This window comes from Rattus rattus, chromosome 18 (genome assembly GCF_011064425.1).
Source record: "Rattus rattus isolate New Zealand chromosome 18, Rrattus_CSIRO_v1, whole genome shotgun sequence".
In the NCBI taxonomy this organism is placed as follows: domain Eukaryota; kingdom Metazoa; phylum Chordata; class Mammalia; order Rodentia; family Muridae; genus Rattus; species Rattus rattus.
In genome coordinates this window covers 27,375,916-27,395,789 of record NC_046171.1, presented here as the reverse complement: position 1 = coordinate 27,395,789, position 19,874 = coordinate 27,375,916, and the positions used below count along the sequence as shown (strand labels likewise).

At 48.7% G+C, this 19,874-nt stretch overlaps 1 protein-coding gene across 1 annotated transcript in view; it reads right to left on the bottom strand.

Moving 5' to 3' along the window:
* The window catches only part of Lrrc20 (leucine rich repeat containing 20), a 101,659-nt gene that overhangs the window by 12,730 nt on the left and 69,055 nt on the right, over positions 1 to 19,874 (bottom strand). The window contains exon 4 of the mRNA XM_032888819.1: positions 18,087 to 18,254. Within this exon, the coding sequence (XP_032744710.1) occupies positions 18,087 to 18,254 (168 nt within the window). The remainder of the gene's footprint in view (positions 1 to 18,086; positions 18,255 to 19,874) is intronic.

Sequence of the window (19,874 nt, the reverse complement as noted above, 5' to 3'; positions counted from 1 at the left end):
GGAGGGAGGGGAGAAGGATAGAGGGAGGGAGGGGGAGGAAGAGGAGGGAGAGGGGAGGGGGAGGAGGAGAGGGGGAGGAAGAGAAGGGAGAGAGGAGGGGGAGGAGGAGGACCAAGAGGGGAAGGAGGGGGAGACTGGGCCTAGGTAAGTGTGGAGGGGTGGCGAGTTCCCAGCACGCAGTTAATTAGCAGAGGTTAGTGTATCTGGAATGACTTTAGGTTCTTGGGAATCCAGGCTGGCCGGAAGCAGGGTCTGGCTTCATATCTAAGCCTCATAGCAACTCTTGGTGCCTAGAAACAGAACCAAGTAAGATGAAGGATGTCACACAGAGCACAGCTTCACATCCCCTCAAAATGCCACAGACAAGCACATAAAATCAGGTGACCCAGCTGGGACAGGGTGTGTGTGTGTGTGTGTGTGTGTGTGTGTGTGTGTGTGTGTGTGTGTGTGTGATGCCTACAGCGGGGCTGCATCTGGGACACACTCAGTTCCTCAGACTGTGCTAGTGGCTGGCTGGAAGCCAGATAGGGGAGCAACTAGGCCCCTCCCATCTCCCCAATACCAACAGACGGGCAGGAAGCCAACAGAAATAGAATAGTCCCCTGCCTTCAGGGAGAAGAAGCACAAAGCTGGTTTCAGACAATCCCTCATGTTGAGTTCCAGCCTTTGGGAAGGCTACGTATGATAGGGAGTTCTAAAGCCACTCCTGAAGAGATGGGGCTTGAGGCCCAGATCCCAATCAGCTGCAGAGTGAATTTGGCTAATACAGGCTTCACAAGCTGGCCTTAAAAACAAGATTGCCTTGATTCCCCTTGTCTAGGGAGATGTGTACCACCAGGCCGTTGGAGTGCATGCATTTGCATGTAGAGGCCAGAGGTCAACATCAGATGTCTTGTTCTCTGGCTCTTTCTCACTGAATTGGAAGGTCACCCACTGAGCTAGCCAGGCTGGCCAGTGAGCCTCAGGGTGCCTGTCTCTGCTTCCTTAGAGCTCAGATTACAGAGGTGCAACGCTGTCTGTTGGCTAATGTTGGCAGTCAACTTGACACATCTGGAAAGAAGGAACTTCACTTGAGGACTTGCCACCATCAGACTGGCTTGTGGACATGTCTGTGGAGCATCTTCTTGATAGACAATTGATGAAGGAGGGCCTAGCCCACTGTGGGAGGTTCCATTCCTTAGGCAGGAGAGTCTGGGTTGTTTTCTCTTTGGTTTCTGTTTCAGACTCCTTCCTGGAGCTCTGCCTTGGCATGTCTTCATGATGGAATATAACCTATGAGCTAAAACAAACCCTTTCCTCTCAAGATTGCATTTGGTCATGGTGTTTATCACAACAACAGACCCCTTCCTCCCCAGATTGCATTTGGTCATGGTGTTTATCACAACAGAAAGCGAACCATGCCTGCCTTTTCAAATCAGTGCTGGGGATCTTAACTGGGGTTCTCACATCTGCAAGGAAAGCACTTTCCAGACTCAGCTGTTTCCCCAGCCCGTGTGTACTTAGGCTCTCAGACAGCTCATGCTTGCCTCAGGCATGCGAGGTAGCTGAGGATGACCTTAAACTCCCTAATGCTTCGCTCAAAGGCTAGGATGACAGAATACACCGCATGCCGCAGTGCTTGGTTTTTAAACTCTCTGAGATGCTCTTGTGCCTCACTGACTGTTGAGTGTGGCCACAGGTATATTAAGAGGACCATGAACTGCTTTCCAGGGAGGAGGGAGTTCCTGAGGAGCATTAGTAGGCAACCCTTTGGAGAGGATGGGGAGGAAGTCTGTAGTCTTCCTTCCTTCCTTCCTTCCTTTCTTCCTTCCTTCCTTCCTTTCTTTCCTTTTTCTTTTCTTTCATTTTTTTTTTTAAAGACAGGGTTTTCTCTGTATATCCCTGGCTGTCCTAGAACTCACTTTGTAGACCAGGCTGGCCTCGAACTCAAGAGATCCACCTGCCCCTGCCTCCCCAGTGCTGGGATTAAAAGTGTGCCACCATGCCTAATGGCCTGCAGTTTCTTAAGAATCCAGAAGAAACCAAGAACAATCTCCTACCTACACACAAATGTAACCTGTCACAAGTGTGGGCCACAAGAGAAGGAAACAGAGAAAAGCCCTGGCTTCCCACAGGCTGACAGGGAAAGTGGCCGAGTGGGCAGAAGGGAGGCCACTCACTAGTCACACAGACTTTCCTTAAAGACTCTGGTACCCAGATCTGACAAGCAATGGAATCTGACCGTGACAGTTCTCGTTAGAAATAAGTCTGCCTCAGCAGCTCACTACCACTCCTGCCTTGGCCTGCTCTCCCTCCTCTGGTCAGCTCCAACCCACCAGGGCTCCAGCTTGGCTACTCAAGACAATTTCTCTGTCTCTCATGTGTCTGCCACTCCCTCCCACGGAGCTGGTAGGCTCTAATCAGAGGTATGGAACTGCGTAATGGGCTGTCAGAAGCTCAGTGCCTAGGATGGTGGGGGTGACAGGCTGCGAGAGAGAAAAATAACCAAGGCAGTGAGTTTGGGGCGTCAGAGGACCAGTACAGTACCATACCTGGGGTCCAGGAGATGGTTCAGCTGAGTAAGATGCATGTCACAGCTATCCCCCTGCAGAATGTCACCTCCCACGACCAGGCTTAGTGTTTTGTCCCGAACTACACACTTCTCCAGAGGTTTGGGGTGGGGGGTTAGTTAGAGCTTTTCCAGGGACTGAAACAGGGTTTCGTCTGGGGTTTGCATGTGTTTCCAAGTAGGAAAGACCCTATTCGTGAGGCAGAAGCATGCTTATTTGATAGAAGGTCTGGCCTAGCTCAGCTGCAGTCTTGCCTGCACGCTGGAATCATCTGGGACACTGCTTATTTTCTTTTTTTTTTTTTTTTTTTTTTTTTTTTTTTTTTTTTTTGGAGCTGGGGACCGAACCCAGGGCCTTGCGCTTCCTAGGCAAGCGCTCTACCACTGAGCTAAATCCCCAACCCCGACACTGCTTATTTTCTATTGTGCATGATGTGTGGGTGGGGTGTGTGTGGGTGCTCGTGAACAAGCTTCTGTGAGTTTCCTGTCTCCACCTCCCACCTCTTGTAGATGTGCTGGGATTACAGATGTGCCACACAGCTGCATCTGGCTTGACATGGGTTCTTGTGCTTGGGATCCAGGGCCTTGCACTTGCTCAGCAGATGATTTATCCTGTGAGTCGCTCCTGAACCCCGTCTGCAGAGTTTAAGAACTTCCCACATCATGAGTCCACCACAGGAGAGACTGGTTTAACGGGTATAGGATGTGATCCCGAGCTGGTGTGCTTAGAAGCGCGCTGGACGACTCGAATGTGCGGCTGGTGTGAGCACCATCTCCTCTCTCCACGGGGGCTCATTAGAAGGTTGTGGAGATCCTCATGGGGTACATCCATCCTGAGTGGGACTGAGCTGGCAGGATGTGCCTCCAGTGTCTGCCTTACATATCCTCTCTGCCTCACTGCGGTTCCCTTTTAGCCACCGTTCTGTGCTTGGACCACGGCTCTCCTGGGGTTCTCTGTTCTAGAAAACTCCCCTTTTCCTGTATAAAGTGTCAGGAGTGACCAGAGGGAACTTGGATTAGAACCCTTGCTCTGTCCAGATGGTATGACTTTGTTCTGAAAGGTTACATACAGAGGGGATTAAATGAGAGCGTTCTTGAAAAGCCCTCAGAAAACATTTAGGCATGAAGTGGACAACGGGTAAATACCAACTACTTAGGAAGCCATGATGCCAGGAGCCCCACGTGAGAAACGAGATTTGTTTTTCTTTGTGTCTCAGCTCAGTGCCTGATGCAGAGTTAATGTACCCCGGCTAGACCCCCATGTCTATGACTCCAACAGGCTGCTTCTGCCCTTGGATAGGCACCCTTGCAAGGTTGGGTATAGACCTAGACCATTGCACAAACCCCTCCAGCACTCTAGGCGGGGCCAAGTGTTGGAGGTGTTGGGAGACCAGTGCAAAAGTGGAGCCTAAGGGATTCACTACATAACTAAAGGTAATCTTGACATCTTGACCCTTCTGCCTCCATTTCCCAAGTGCTGGGACTACAGGTAGACATCATAATACTTAGATAGCAGGGCGCTAAGGATCAAACCCAGGGTCGGTGCATGCCAGGCAAGGACTCTACCAAGTGAGCTTCTACATGCCTAGTCCCTGCCAAGCCTTCAGTTACATGTTAAACAAGTGTCAAAGGACTTCTCGCAACATGCCGTATACAGCCAGCCAAGTGCCCACAATATCCTGGATAACTAGAGGTTCTCATTCATCAAGGTCTCACAACACAGTAGCCTGCACAGAGAATGCCATTTGGGCAGAGACTAAGTGTATGAAAGATTTTGCCTAGACATGGCCTTGCTAGTCCCTTGTGGTTGCACCTGTGCAGGGTCAGGGCTGCAAACACGACCTTCCCTCCACTTGGGTTTCAGGGCCAGGTTGTCTTTGCATTAAATGTTGTTGAATGCCATCTGTCGACACATCTGTGGCCAGAGGGTGCTTTCTCATACTGTCTGTCCAGTGACTGCAATACAGATGCCTGTACCGACCACCAACAAAATACATAACTCTGCAGATAGCAGGCAAATGAGTGAGGTATAACCGGTGTTTGCTAATTTGCAGGTTCCTCTTTCTGCCACTTTCTTCCCTCCTTAACCCCCTGACACTAGATAGGAGAGGAAAATAGATAGAAGGGAAAGGGGGAGGCATTATATTAGACTTCTTCCTGCTGATTAGGGGCATGGAGTTCCGTGGGGGCAAGTTTGATCTTCACCCTCAGGATATCTAATTTCTTCCTGTTTCTTCTTTGCATATGATAACTTAACAAACCACAGCCAACAACTGACAACCAATGACCCACCATGCCTTTCAAGGCTCTAGTGTTTATACCCCCTCTGGAAAAGTCCCCAGAATTCCAAAAGTCACACAATCGCAGAAACTATCTGCTGCTAGCAAAAGTCACACCCCTGCTAGAGCATGGGGCAAATCATAACAACTGCTGTGGACAGTAACCAGCCCGATATCCCACACCTGGGATTAAAACAAAAAACATATTCTTATACTATTTCTGTGTTTTTTTTTTTTTAAAAAGAAACCAAAATTCTCAATTGTCACTATAGAAAAGTATGCCTGCCTGCTGTATATGCAGGCAGACACCATCTGGGAGGGTGCACTGTCCTTCTGCAGTCCTGGGATGTTCTGCACAGCCACTAGGCAAAGGTGGAAAGCTTTAGCTCCATCTTCCCCCTGAGCCTGGTTTGGAGGGGTGAGAGGGGAGGAACATCTCAGCATTATACTTTCAGATGTGCTAGACCAAGGGGCCCTGACTGGTCAAATACTTGTGGGGACCGTGACCCCCTTCCCTCAAGGGCTAAGAGGCCGTCGCCAATCCCACCATTTTCAGTTGAATGTGTGCTTTGGGTTCACATGTGTGCAGGTACACACGTGTATATATGGAGGGCCACAGGACAATATTCTGTGTCATTCTATAGCTGCTGTGCATCTTGGTTTTTGAAACAGGGTTTGTTACTGGCCTGGAGCTCACTAAGTATGTCAGGCTGGCTAGTGTCAGGGATCTGCCTGCCCCTATTTCTCTGATGCTGGGATTATAAGAACATCAACACGCCCAACTCACACACACACACACACACACACTCTCTCTCTCTCTCTCTCTCTCTCTCTCTCTTTCTCTCTCTCTCTCTCTCTCTGGACAATTTGTGGGAGTTGGTTCTCTTTCCTTTCTCATTGCTGATAGCAATGATCTGGTGATCAACTCAGGGCATCAGGCCTATTATCATCAAGTGCCTTTACCCATGAGCCATCTCACCTGCCCATACCCAGCTTTCTTTTTTTTCTGAGATCTCTGGGGATTGAACTCAGGTCCTCATGTTTGACCAAGATATCTCCCCAGCTTTCAAATCCTGCTGAATGAAAGGGAGTGAGGGAGAGAAAGGACCCTCATGCCAATAGACCGTTAGGTATCTAAAGCTGACTATCAGTCTGTACTGCCCTGTATTGGCTCTAATCTTTACATGCTAAAGCAAAGTCACTGTGTGACAACTCCCCTGGTCATGTGTGGTGATCTGAATGATAATGACTCTGGTAGACTTATAGATTAAATGCTTGACCCTCAGTTGATGGAACCCTTTGGAAGGATTAGGAGGTGTGGCCTTGTTGGAGGAGGTGTGTCACAGGAGGTGAGCTTTGACCTTTCTTTTTTTTTTTTCTTTTTCTTTTTTTTTTTTTTTTCGGAGCTGGGGACTGAACCCAGGGCCTTGCGTTTGCTAGGCAAGCGCTCTACCACTGGAGCTTTGACCTTTCAAAAGCCCATACCATTCCATTTAATTCTTCCTTTCTGCCTTCTGCTTGTGGACCAGGATGTAAGCTCTCAGCTATTGTACCAGCACCATGTCTGTCTGCCTACTGCTATGCTCCCTGCCATGATGATCATGAACTCTAACCCTCAGGAAATGGAGCCCTAGTAACTTTTATTAGTTGCCTTAGTCATGGTATTTCTTCACAGCAATAGAAAAGTAACTAAGATAACATGGTTATATTCTGCAAGGCTCTGTTTGACTCTGTACTACACACCATAGGCCACTCTGAATAGACAACTTCCTGCCTATCAGTTAGCTACAATGAGTTCTTTTAATCTATTCTTTTAGTCACTGCAGGAAATGGTGACACCCACACACTGAAAAAAATCTGGAAAGAAAGCCTTCATTTTCTTGAACCCTGGCAGTTAGGCTGGGCAACTGATACCACTGTACTATCAAAACGAGTTTCTGTCTTGGGTAGTTACCCACTGCCCAAACAAGGCCTTGCATGAGGGACTGGGGTCAATGAGTTGTCCTGTGGCTTCTTGTTCTCCACTTTCTTTTTTTCTTCTTCTTTTCTTTTCTTCTTCTTCTTCTTTTTTTTTTTTTTTTTTTGGAGCTGGGGACCAACTGGGGCCTTGCGCTTGTTACATAAGCGCTCTACCACTGAGCTAAATCCCCAACCCCTGTTCTCCACTTTCATACCTGCACTTTCCCCAGTATCAGGGATTGAATCCTGATATTGTGGTGGTTTGAATAGGAATGGCTCCCATAGATTCATGTTTGAATGCTTGGCCCACGGTGAGTGGTGCCATTAGGAGGTGTGGACTTGTTGGAGTAGGTGCGGTCTTACTTGAGAAAGTGCCTTACTGTCAGGTGAGTTTTGAGGTTTCCTGTGTTCAGGCTCTGCCCACTGTGGAATTCCAACCTCCTCCTTGCTGCCTTGGGATCAAGAGAAATCTTGGTTCCTCTAGCATCAAGTTTGCCTGTACAATACCATCCTTCCTACCATGATGATAATGGACTAAACCTCTGAAATTGTAAGCAAGCCCCCAGTAAATGTTTTCCTATAAGAAGAGTTGTCTCGGTCATGGTGTCTCTTCACAGCAATGAAATCCTAATTAAGACAGGAGTTGGTACCAGGAGTGGGATATTGCTGTGATGGGCCTTGGCATGTTTTTGCTTGGAGGAATATGGACTTTGAAACTGTGGATTAGAAAATCACTTGAATGATTTAAGTGGGGCTTAATGGGCTATCCTAGCAGGAACATGGAAGACAGTGTTGCCAAGGGTGATTTGAACTGTGAGGGTCTGGCTCAAGTGATTTCAAAGGAGGATGAATGTTGCTTAGAGACTGTTCTTGTTATTTTTTGGTGAAGAATGTGGCTGCTTTTTGCCCTTGTCTTAAGAGTCTGCCTGAGGTTAAAGTAAAGAGATTTAGATTAATTGCATTGACAAAGGAAATCCAGCCTAGCATAGATAGACTCTGGACCTGTGGATCATTCTTACAAAGACAGTGTTTTGCAAATAGAGCAAGCTATACAAGAAAAAATACAAAATATATGGTTCAAGGAGTAAAGGTGAACCAGGGAGTAGAATAGAGCTAAATCCAGATTAAAGATATAAAATAAAATTAAGAGTGGTGACCTCAGGGCAAGAGCCCATCCAGCTAAGCTTCTATCTTGTGAAAAGGATGTTCTCCAAGGGACATTGCAACCTATTCTAAATTCACTATGTGTTTGCTGTTGTACAAGGGAGAGTCATTTCACATTAGGCTTTATTATGACCTGGATATTGCTCTCACTTGGACATAGGGGATATGACTGTGTGTCAAGTAGACAAGGGATGGATTATAATGGCTCTTTTCGGTTGTCAAGTTTGACTGTATCTGGAATGAACTACCATACAGTAATGGCGAGCAAACCTGTGATCTCAATCTTGAGGCAGGAAGACAGCATGCATTTAATGCATATCTGAGGTGGGATGCTACACGCTTTTGATCCAGATCAACACACGCCTTTAATTCAGATCTTGAGGCACAGTAGCTAAGATTTGTTAAAGAAAAGCTTAGGTCCAGGCATGGTGGTACACGAATTTAATCCAAGCCCTCGGGAGACAGAGGTGTGCAGATCCCTGAGTTCAAGGCCAGTCTACAGAGCAAGTTCCAGGACAGCCAAGCTTAGGCACTGAAGGAAGACCACAGACAATAGAAAGCTGGTGAAGATGTGCTTGAACAAAGGGGTCGCGTTCTAGACTCAGCAAGCCACTTAGCAGCTCTGGCCACGTAGCTCTGGCTTTAGTGTCAAGAATAGAAGAAGGGTTCGTGGAATCTCCTCGGTAGCTAAGGGAAGTCACGGAGTGGCAGGGGTGTCCCTGCACGGAGGCTCAGAGCGGCCACTGCATGAAGCTATGAAGTTGCTTTGGAGACCCCGGGATGTTAGAGGTGCTAGAGCTGTGTGAGGAAAGCTGCACAGAGGAAGTAGAGCCAGCCCCAAAGAAGGAAGAGGCTGCAGTCAGCAAGGCTGAAAGGAGCTGGGGAGGAAAAATCGGTGTTTGTCCAGTGGGTTTTTGGTCTTGCTTTGGTTCAGTGATTTCCATACATAGTTCCCCTTTCTCTATTTTGGAATGGTAATGCACATGTACATGTTGGAAGTATGTGGTCTGTTTTTGTTTTTAATAGGGGATTACAGTTAAGCAACTGCATGGATCTCAGAAGAGACTCTCAATCTGGAGTTTTAAACAAGTTGGAGACTGTTATAGAACATGCAGATCTTTGAAGCTGAACTGAATACATTTTTTGCATTATGTTACGGCTACAAGCCTAGTGGTTTGGTCCCCATAGATTCATGCTTGAATGCTTGAGAGTAGAGAGGGGCACTATTAGGAGGTGTGGCCTCGTTGGAGGAAGTTCACTGTGGGAGGCGGGTTTTGAGGTCTCTTATGCTCAAGCTACACCAAGTATGGCACACAGTCCCCTTCTGCTGCCTGTGGATCCAGATGTAGAACCCTCAGTTCCTTCTCCAGCACCATGTCCGCCTGCACGCTGCCATGCTTCCCGCTATGATGATAATGGACTGAACCTCTGAGACCGTAAGTGGTTTCTTTAATAAGAGTTGCCATGGTCATGGTGTCTTTTAACAGCAAGAAAACCCTAAGACACCTTTCCAGCATGAAGACCTGAGTTCAGTCCTAGAGCTGGGCATGGTGAGAGGTGCCTGTTTTTGTTATTTGTGGGATGATGTCACAGGTGAGGCAGGTACAGGATAGAAGGAGGCGTCATTGGACGAGAAGGAAGGATGGGTGGGAGAAAAGTTTGAAGGGAGAGGAGACTGGAACAGAAGAGGGAGAGAGAGAGAGAGAGAGAGAGAGAGAGAGAGAGAGAGAGAGAGAGAGAGAGAGAGAGAGAGAAGGAGACAACATGGAAGCTGATGTTAAGATTCCACACTGTTCCTTTACAAGTTGTTACAAATGTTCTTAATGGATGGATGTGTACGGGGCTTTGTATGTTTAGGTGGGCAATTATATCTTATCAATTGGATCAAAGGTTATTGTGTTGTGTGTTCTTTCATGTAGTGATTTAAGTGTAAGAAAGTATGGGGCAGCTAGAGACACTGGGCCACTGCGGAGTTAGGATGTGTGTTTCTGGCATGGAAACCTGCCTTGGGAACTAGATAGGTAGAGAGATTGCTGCAGGCTCAGAGAGGGGCCTTTGGCAGTGTGATACAGGATAGAGCAAAGAGGATGAGAGGCTTTGCTGACTGAGACTTAAGATTTCTAGCAGATATCTTGGGGCACCGCAGTGCTGGATCTAGAGGGAATAAAAGACAGCATTTTATTTTTTTTATAATTTTACAACAACAGTTATTGTTGGTTTTTAATATTTACTTTTATTTCACGTGTCTTGGTATTGTGTCTACATACATGTCTGTGCAACACTTGCAGGCATTGGTCTGTGGGGGCCAGAGGAAGGCGATTGATTCCCCTGGAACTGGACTGAACAGTTTGTCATGTGAGTGCTGAGAATCAAACCTGGGTCCTCTGGGAGAACAGCGAATGCTCTTGACCACTGAGCCTTCTCCCTAGGGCAACCCCTGCACACAGACTTGTAATGCCAGTGCCAGGGAGGCAGAGACGGCCAGTCCAAGCCTACTTTCAGAGTACTGAGGGACCTTGCTTCAAAATGAGGGTGATGCGAGGGTAGGAATGGTGAGGGTAGGCGTCTTAGTCAGGGTCACTATTGCTGTGATCAAACACTGTGACCAAAGCAACCTCGGGAGGAAAGGGATCATTTGGCTTACACTTCATCACTGCTCATTGAAAGCAGTCAGGACAGGAACTCAAAACAGGGCAGGAACCTGGAGGCAGGAGCTGATGCAGAGGCCATGGAGGGGTGCTGCTCACTGGCTTGCTCCCCATGGTTTGCTCAGCTTGCTTTTTTTTTTTTTTTTTTTTCAGCTTGCTTTCTTATAGAACCCACTACCACCAGCCCAGAGAGGACAACACCCACAATGGGCAGGTCCCTCCCACATTTATCACTAATTATGAAAATGCCTAATAGGTTTGACTACAGCCCAAATTTATGGAGGTATTTTTTTTTCCAATTGAGGTCCCCTTCTCAAATGACTGTGGCTTGTGTTAGGCTGACATAAAAAACAGCCCACACAGCAAGTAAAGGTACTGAATCCTAACTCTAAGACCCACACATCAGGCAAGAACTCTGACACTAAGCTATAGCCACAGCCCTTGTTTACTAAATCCTGTAGTTCAGGCTGGCCTGGAATTCACCATGTAGCTGAGGCTGGCCTTGAACTCCTGATATTAAATCTACCTCTCCCTGGGTTCAGTCCCCAGCTCCGAAAAAAAGAAAAGGAAAAAAAAAAATCTACCTCTCACGTGTTGTTATGCCTGGCTTTTTATCAAGTCTTTAACAAGAATGGATTTTCCCATGACCCTTTGCTCTCTGGAATGGTGTGGGTGCAAAACAATAACAAAATTAAGGGTCACGGAAAGCCAAATTCTTACTTAACTGGGAGTCCCCTGCTTAGCAATATGAAGTCATTGAAACATGTGATTTTTCTCCTCACCCCCACATGTTCCAGCACTCAACTGCCCGGCAGCAGCAAGTGCTGGCAAGCGAGAATATAAATAAAGCTGCCGTGATCCCTCTGATCCACAGCCGTGCTCCCTCTGAACCACATGTAGACTCCTGAGGTAGGAAGAGGATGACTTCATGGGATTGGCACCCTATCATGAACCCCACATCACTATTCACGGTCAGTCTAAACATTTCATCCCCTCAGACAGCCTCTCTGGAGCATTCTGGGAGTCCCTTCCCTAAAAGTGCATGCAGAGCCATCTGCCTTTCTGGAGACCTCTCTATGCCCAGGCCCCAGCGCGTTTGCTCTCCCCAACTGGCGATGTCCTTTCAAGAAGTTAGTTGGTGTGTGTCCACACTGGCACCTGCAAGCCCAGATGGAGGTCAGGATATGTAGCCTCTGCCTCTCCAGAGACTGTATCTCCCCCAAGCTGTCATAAATACTTACGAGTCAGTCCTCCCTACCTGAACATACTTCACTCAGCACGTCAACCAGCCATAGACCAAAACTTGTCAGAGAAAACCCACGCCAGTACTGAGCACGTGCAGACTTCTCCTGGCGTTGTTCCCTAAACCCTGTGACGTCAGCTACCCACCCACTCAGCATCTTTTCTCACTGGGCGTTACACTGAGAGCTGATTCTGAGTACACCGGAGGCCACGGTAAGTTGTACTAAGGTTTTCCCCTTGTCATCTCGGCAGGTTTGGTAACCTCCAGTGCCCCGGCACCCACCCCCTGTGGATTTTGAGAGATGACTGACTGGACCACTCTCTGGTTTGGAAAATCTAGGAACCATCTCAGACCCCAGAAACTTTTAGATGACTGTTGTTTGGGCAAATACACTTTGTCCGTTTGATTGTTTTGGGTTTTTTTTTTTTTTTTTTCTTTTTTTCAGAGCTGGGGACCGAACCCAGGGCCTTGCGCTCTACCACTGAGCTAAATCCCCAACCCCTGGTTTTATTTTTTGAGACAGGGTTTCTCCTTGAAACAGCCCTGCCTGTCCTGGATCTCACTTTGTAGACCAGGCTAGCCTTGGACTCCTAGAAATCCGCTTCCCTCTGCCTCCCCAGTGCTAGGGTTAAAGGCATGTGCTACCATGCCTGGCACTGAATGAATATATACATATGTACTTACGTATGTATATACATACATGCATTTATAATAAACCTTAAAGCACTAGAGCTGGGCAGATATCAGCCCTCTATGCTATTTTGTCTACTTCCTTGTCAATGACCCCAAGCTAGGCCACTCCTACTCCAACAAGTGGGCCTCATGGTCATGCACTCAAGATCCACCTACCTCCTCCATCTACCTGATGGCGCCTTCTTCCTTCTTCCTCCTCTTTCTTGGGAGGTCTCTGCCTTGGACCCCAAGCCTGGGAACTGAAGTCCCACCTACCTCTCTTCTGCCCAGCTACAGGCTGTGGACATCTTTATTTGACCAATAATTTTAAATTAAGGAGCTAGGTTTGCACAACAAAAACTGACATACGTTTTAATTCACTCATCTTGAAGCAACTAGACCTTGGGATACAGAATTTGGCATTATAACACATAACAACAAACTAAACTTCAACAATTCCTCCTCTCTTTTTTTGTCTAAATAAAAAGCCTCTTTCTCTCACAATAATGAGCAGCGTACAATAGGGACAGAAATGAAACAATTATGAGAATTACTAGGTAGGAGTGACATTCACAATGTCCGGTCCATTTATATTTGGCACTTAGATAAAGTATTCTACTATCTATCTTGGTGATGAACAAATTATTCTTGTCACAAACACAGACCCTGCCCCCAGAACAAACAACCATGCTTCCTGACATCCAGAAAGCTGAGGAAGGGGGAAGCAGACAATGTCACCTGCTCTGCTTCCTGTCCGTCTGAACCAGGCGTTCAGACTGGAGAACCTAGCCACCAGCAGGGAGGGTACTAAGACACGGAGGCGGTCTTCCAGACAAAGCTCTCAGACCCCAGAGGGGTTAGCGGATACCAGAGTAAGACTACCATACAGCTGAGAACACGTCTGGAGCATAGGAACTGGTGGCCAGGCTGACAGGAGCAGAAGTCCAACAGTCTAGAGGATGACTTAGTATCTTTAGGTAGTTTTTTATTGTTTTTTAAAGATTTGATTTTTAGTATTATGTGTATGTGTGCTAAGAGGTCAAAGGGCAACTTTTTGGTGAGGCTGGTTGATTGGTTGGTTGGTTTTAGACAGGGTCCCTCTACATAGCCCTGGCTGTCCTGGAACTCACTATGCAGACCAAACTGGCTTTGAACCCTCTTGCCTCTGTCTCCCAAATGCTGAGGTTAAAGGTGTGTGCCCACTATGTTCAGTTTCAAAGAGCACTTCTGTGAATTACTTTTCTTCTTCTACTTTTGTGTGAGCCCCAGGATTAAACTCAGGTGGTCAGGTTCTCGCCAGCTTGGGTGGCAAGCACATTACCCCTTGCCAGCCCTGGTAGATTTTATTACCATCATGGTAAGAAACACAAACTTTCACCACGACTCCAAATACACACCTGAGTGTACACAGGGTAAAACTGAAATTAGAAGACATAAAAGAAACAACTTATCATGCTTCATGTGATGTACCCTGATATTTTCTACTCTATTAAAAAATTGCTGGTCTCAACCCACTAATTTACCATTTACAGTTCCCCAGTGGATCACAGCCTGACGCTGAAAGGCTCAGCCTGACTTGGTCTTGGGGACATTAGAGGCATTCTGAGGCTATCAAATCCCTGCTCTGTGGTGGCGAGGTTCCCAGCCGGTGATCTGCAGACACTATGTGCAGTGCACATGGGGTAGCAGACATGCTACAGAGGGGAGAGCAGAGAGCATTCGAGTCACAGGCAGACCAGAGACCGTCTACACAGCCAGCGCAGCCACGTGCCTCACAGACATGACGCCCGAGGACACTCAGCCACTAGAAAACACTGATGTGTTACCCCACCCTGAACCTCAGAAAGCTATCAGAAGTGTCCCTACTCCTCTCGGTTGACATGCTCCACCCAGAGGGCCCAGAATGTCCCTTCTCTACGTCCTTATTCTTCCTTCACAGCCCAGAACAGTGCCAAGGGCAGAGCAGAATCAGATGGCGGTACTAACCAGAAGAACAAGGTGGCTGGGCTGACCATGGATGCTGCTGGACTCAGTCTTTCAGGGCTCAGATAGGATGCCTGGTTGGGGGGTATCCTTCAGGACTGGGGGTGGGAGTGTCCCTCTAAGCATTTAAAGCTGGCTCAGACCTCACTCTGCTTGCTTGGTAAAAGCTTTACAGTAACTCAGAAATCTCAAAGATACTCCTGAGGCAGACCTAACCACCTAAGTTTGAGCTCCAGGATCCACAGGGTAAATTTCTTCCTCTGTTTTGTTTTGTTTGTTTTGAGACAGTCTCTTCCTTTCTTTCTACATAGCCCTGACTGAATTTCCTGGAACTCATTCTGTAGATCAGGTTGGTCTCAACCTCAGAGATCTGCCTGTCTCTGCCTCCAGAGTGTTGGGGTTAAAGGCACACACAGCTGTTGGTATTCAGTCTAAGCTCCACCCCCACAGTTACCTGGCAACAGCCAGGTATGTTCCGCCCCACAGTTACCTGGCAACAGCCAACTATGCCTGACTCACTATGAAAGGGGCTGCTCCTCACTCTCTTCACTTGCTCTCTTGTCATTTGCTCTTGCCCTCTTCCCCTTTGTCCCTTCTCTTCCCATTCCCCTCCCCTTTCCCTCCACCTGCTCATGGCCGGCCTTTAGTCCTTCCCTCTTCTACTCTCCTTCTCTCATTAAACCTCTCCACGTGGAACCATGTTGGTTTGGTGTGGTCTGTCTGGACACGAGCCGAGATTTCTACCCCAACCACCGCTGTGCAAGTTGTTCCCTGACCTCCTCATGTGCCCTGGGCCACATGCCCACCCCCACCCCCAATGATAGAGTAAATACGTGTAATAAAAATCCCATGGAACGCTTTTTGTTTTGTTCTGTGTTATTCAGCACAGGGTTTCTGTGTGTAACAGTCTTGGCTGACCAGGAACTCACTTTGTTGACCAGGCTGGCCTCAAATTCACAAGAGATCAAGCTGCCTCTGCCCCCTCAGTGCTAGAATTAAAGGCAAGAGCTGCCACTGTCCAGCAGGCGAAAGGTTTTGTTTAAAAGAGACATTTCTCATAAAAATTTGTCATTATTTCTTCCAACTCCCTTACAAAGTTCTAAGGGGGAAGAAAGTCACTTTGAGGACATCCCAAGCTCTGGCTACAACTGCGCCTGTGAGGTCCTGGGAGAGAGGAGATGGAGCTGGCAAACAGGCAAAGTCCCACTGCGGGATCCTGGTCCTTCTGTTCACCTGCCAACGCCCCCCTCTGGCCTGCCCTGAGGTTTGCAGGGCTCCAGAAGGGCTGTGAAGGCTGCGGTACGGCCTTCTCACAGATTTGGGAAGCAGAACAACCACTGGGTAACAAGAATGGATCAGGACGACGCAGACCTGGGTGACTGGGGTGACTCAGCAGGGTACGATGGCTGCCTCTGTCCTGTCCCTCTCTTTAGATGAGAACACTCAACTCTCCTGCAGTCTGATGGCTACCTGAGGTTAAATGGGCACCTCTGTGGCAGTTGCTGCTTAAGGACGAATTGGCAGTCTCTGATAGAAAAAAGACAGCTCCCCCTCCCCCCTGGCATCTCTGTATCCCCAGCCCAGGTCTCTGACCAGGGCTTAAACTGACTGGGAAACAGCGTCGGCACGGAGCTCTCTTTAACCTGGCCAAGTGTGCCGCGTGGACTTGGCCACAAAGGCTAATGGAGCTCTTAAGAGCCTCAACTTCAAGGAAATACATCATGGACTCACTAAGCAGTAAGCACAGGTGACATCATTACTGTCATCCCATAGAAAGGCAGAGGTGTGTGTATGTGACAGGGAGCCAAAGTTTCTTTGTCCTAGGTGTGGGGCTGTTTGTCCTAGGAGGGACACTGTCAACCCCGAGGGGAAGGAAGCATGAAAGAATCGAAACCCCCAGGGCTGCCTTAGTGAATCACTTTATGGGCCACACCCAGCACAGATATTCAGTCTGCACCCCAGTCTGGAAGAGAGACTCTCTTTTTCTCATCTTGAACCACCTTCTAGGGTAACCGAGATGATCAGAGAACCAGGTGGCCACGGACTGCACAGTGCTTTACACAGAGAGCTGCATGGTGGCACTTGTCCTGACCCACCCGCTCAGCTCTGGGCTTGCCACTGACCACAGGAGCCCTTGGCCCATGACAAGCTCACCTGGATTGGCTGCAGTCATAAGCAGAGGTATCGGAGTGAGCAAGGAAGTGGAGGGCAGAGAGGAGGGAGGGAGGAGGGAGAGGAGGGAGAGAGGAGGGAGAGAGGAGGAGAGAAGAGGGAAAAGAAGGGAGAGAGGAGAGAGAAGATGGAGAGAGAAGGAGAGAGGAGGGAGAGGAAGGAGAGAGGAGGGAGGGAGGAGGGAGAGAGGAAGCAGATCCGCCAATGAGACAGAGAGCTGAGCACAGCTTAGGTGAGGGAGGTGGTGCAGATGGGAGCCTTGCAGTGAGAGGGTCCCCGAGGGACACTCTTTATGCTTGGAGACCTTATAGAGGATCAAGTGAGCCAACTCAGACCAGGCTGTTCAGGGCCTTGGGAGTGCCCGTCCATGACCTAAGGGCGCTGCCTATAGACAGGGCTAAAGTTCCTAATCACGCATTTCTCTTCTGCAGTCTCTCTGATGCCCTTTAAAATGCCCTGCAGCTCATTTTACTCAGTGCTCAAAGAACAGATCCAGGGGCCAGTGAGGTGGTTCGGCCGGTAAGGGCGCTTGCTGCCAAGCCTGATGATCCAGGGTTCAATCCCCAACATGCACGCAGAAGGAGAGGACCGGAGAACTGATTTCCACAAGTTGTCCTGTGACCGCCACATGTGCTCTGTGGCTGGCATGTGTGCACGAGTGTGTGTGTCACACACTATAAATAAATGTTATTTAAAAATGAACAATGACTAACAAACAATAGAACCAAAACTGAAAAGGTCGAGGTGATCCCTCGTCCTCCCTACCCAGTCCAGGTCAGGAGTCTTGCCCGAAGCATCCTGGGTATTCAGGCACTCACTACCAAGTACTGAGCACAAGGCATTCCCCTGCTGCAGCCCAAAGCACTCAAAAGCCCACTGCCTTTAATCAAGTGGCATAAAAGGGCCATGAAAACACTAAGGGAAAAATAAGAGCAGAATCGCAGGGGATCAGAGGTAACCCGGCTGGCGTTAAGAGAAGCAGAGTGAGGGGCTGAGGCGGGGACGAGAAAGCAAGGGCCAAGCTGAGGCAGGGATGAGAAAGCAAGGGCCAAGGAGGTAAGGACACAGAGACGGGTGAGCACCTGACCTCTCTGGGGACATCAGGCTCCAAGCAGGAGAGGACACTCGGTTCTGTGAGGCCCTGGTGTGACAGAGTTGAGACGGGGGAGGGCACACTGCTCAGCACTGGGAAGTGACTTACTGTGAAGAGAGAAGACTGGAGCCCAGGCAGCTGAGAGAAAGCTAGCACCTGGCAGAGGGCAGGGCTGTGCAGTGGTTATCTACCCAGGCTCACTGCCTGCTCAGGTGTCTTGGCCCAGCAAACTGGAGCCTCCCTTGTGCCCACAAAAAAAAAATAAATAAATTCCAGTGGTCTACACCCTACACAGCCTCAGGCGCCGGTAGTCACGCACACTCACCCACTATCTCGTTGTCCTCCAGATTGATGGTCTCCAGCGCAGGCAAGGTAGTCAGCTGCTCTGGGAAGTCTTGAAACTGGTTCCGGGACAGGTCGATGGCCCTGAGGTACTGCAGGCTGCTGACCTCGTTGGGGAGGCGATAGAGGTAGTTGCCCTCCAGGCGTAGCTCTGCCACAGGATTCAAGGAGGGACAGTTAGGAGGGAAGGGAGGTCTGCCCAAAGGCTACTAGGCCTGTTTCCAGTACCCCTGCCAGGACACTGAGAAAGACCCCACCTCACAGGAAGACCCAAAGAGGATGGCTCCAGGCCTGTGCCCCTCACTGCCCAGGGCCCCTTCTGCCATTATCCCAGCAGAGGTACTGCACTTTGCTGTGTGTGTGGGGGGGTCTCCTGACAGAAGCTGGGGCCCAAAGATACACCTGTGATAGCTCCCTCAGACGGGCCTTGTGAATGTGTCAGGATATGCCCAAGTGTAACACAAGGACTGCTGCTCTGTTAAGTGCCCTTATTCCCCACACAGTTACTACCAACCAGATACGAACAGGTTCTTCCCCTGAAGTGGTCACTGGCCTATTTGAGGGACCCTCTTGATGAGCCCAGACAGCACTGAGAGATGGACCAGGCCAGAGGCTGAGAGAGAGGGATCAGGCCAGAGGCTGAGAGGGCAGGCTGAAGCTGAAAAGCCTCTTGGAAAAGTCTCCTGGGCCAGGTATCATAGCACGCCTTTAATCCCAACACTCTGAAGGCAGAGGCAAGTGGATGTCCATGAGTTCAAGGCCAGCCTGGTCTATAGAGTGAGTTCCAGGACAGTCAGAACTACCTAGAGAGACCCAACAATTAACAACAGCAACAACAATCAAAAAGAAAGAAAGAAAAAGAAAAGAAAGAAGCAAGCTCCCACTGTCTGCTGTTTTCGAGAATTTCCCTGCTGCTACACGCCACACGAGAGATTTTTCCTGCCTTTTAATCCTTTAACTCAAAAAAAAAAAAAAAAAATCAAGATCCTGAGATGGTGACAGCAACACAAAGAAAGGACACAATGGCCACAGACAATAGGAAGCAGATTCACGCGAGGGGAGGCAGCGAAATGAATGGATTGGAAGAGATGCGTTGCAAACCACCGCGGATGTTCCTCAACTTGGCTAACCTGAGAGGTTTCCACCTGGCGGTGACTCGCTTCTTAGCTCTGTTCACGTCACACGTGTCTCTGTCTTTCTTCCTATTCCATGAAAACCAACGGAAGTGGAAGGCGGGTGTAACTATGTGGCCATGGTATCACGGTCGGAAATAGGGTTAATCAAAATAATGCAGAACAGAAGGAAGGACGAGGCTCTCCTAGGAGCCCTCATAGAAGAAGAGACAAACAAACAAACAAACAAACAAAAACCAACTTAGGAGGAACAGGGCAGAGCTGTAGAGCTCTGTAGAACTCTGTAGAGCTACATACAATGGGAAATGGTGAGCCCTGCTCAAAGGCAAACCCCAGCCTGGCTACTCCGGCTGACTTAGGCATCATGCGCATTTAGATCCCAGTTTCCTTATCTGACAGAGGCCGGTAGGTGCCTGCCTCGTGGGGGTGTGGCTAACCACGTCAGCTCACACAGAGAAAGCACCAGGGGAGGGGGAATTGGGTATCTGTTTCTGGAGTCGGGACAGGCTAATCCATGAGCAAGACTACAAGACACATGCGACCTTTACAGTAGGCTATTCGTCTGTGACACGACTGTCCCAACTCTGTCTGGCCCAAAGGACATGGAGACCCTGAAATGTCATGCCATGTCCCTCAGT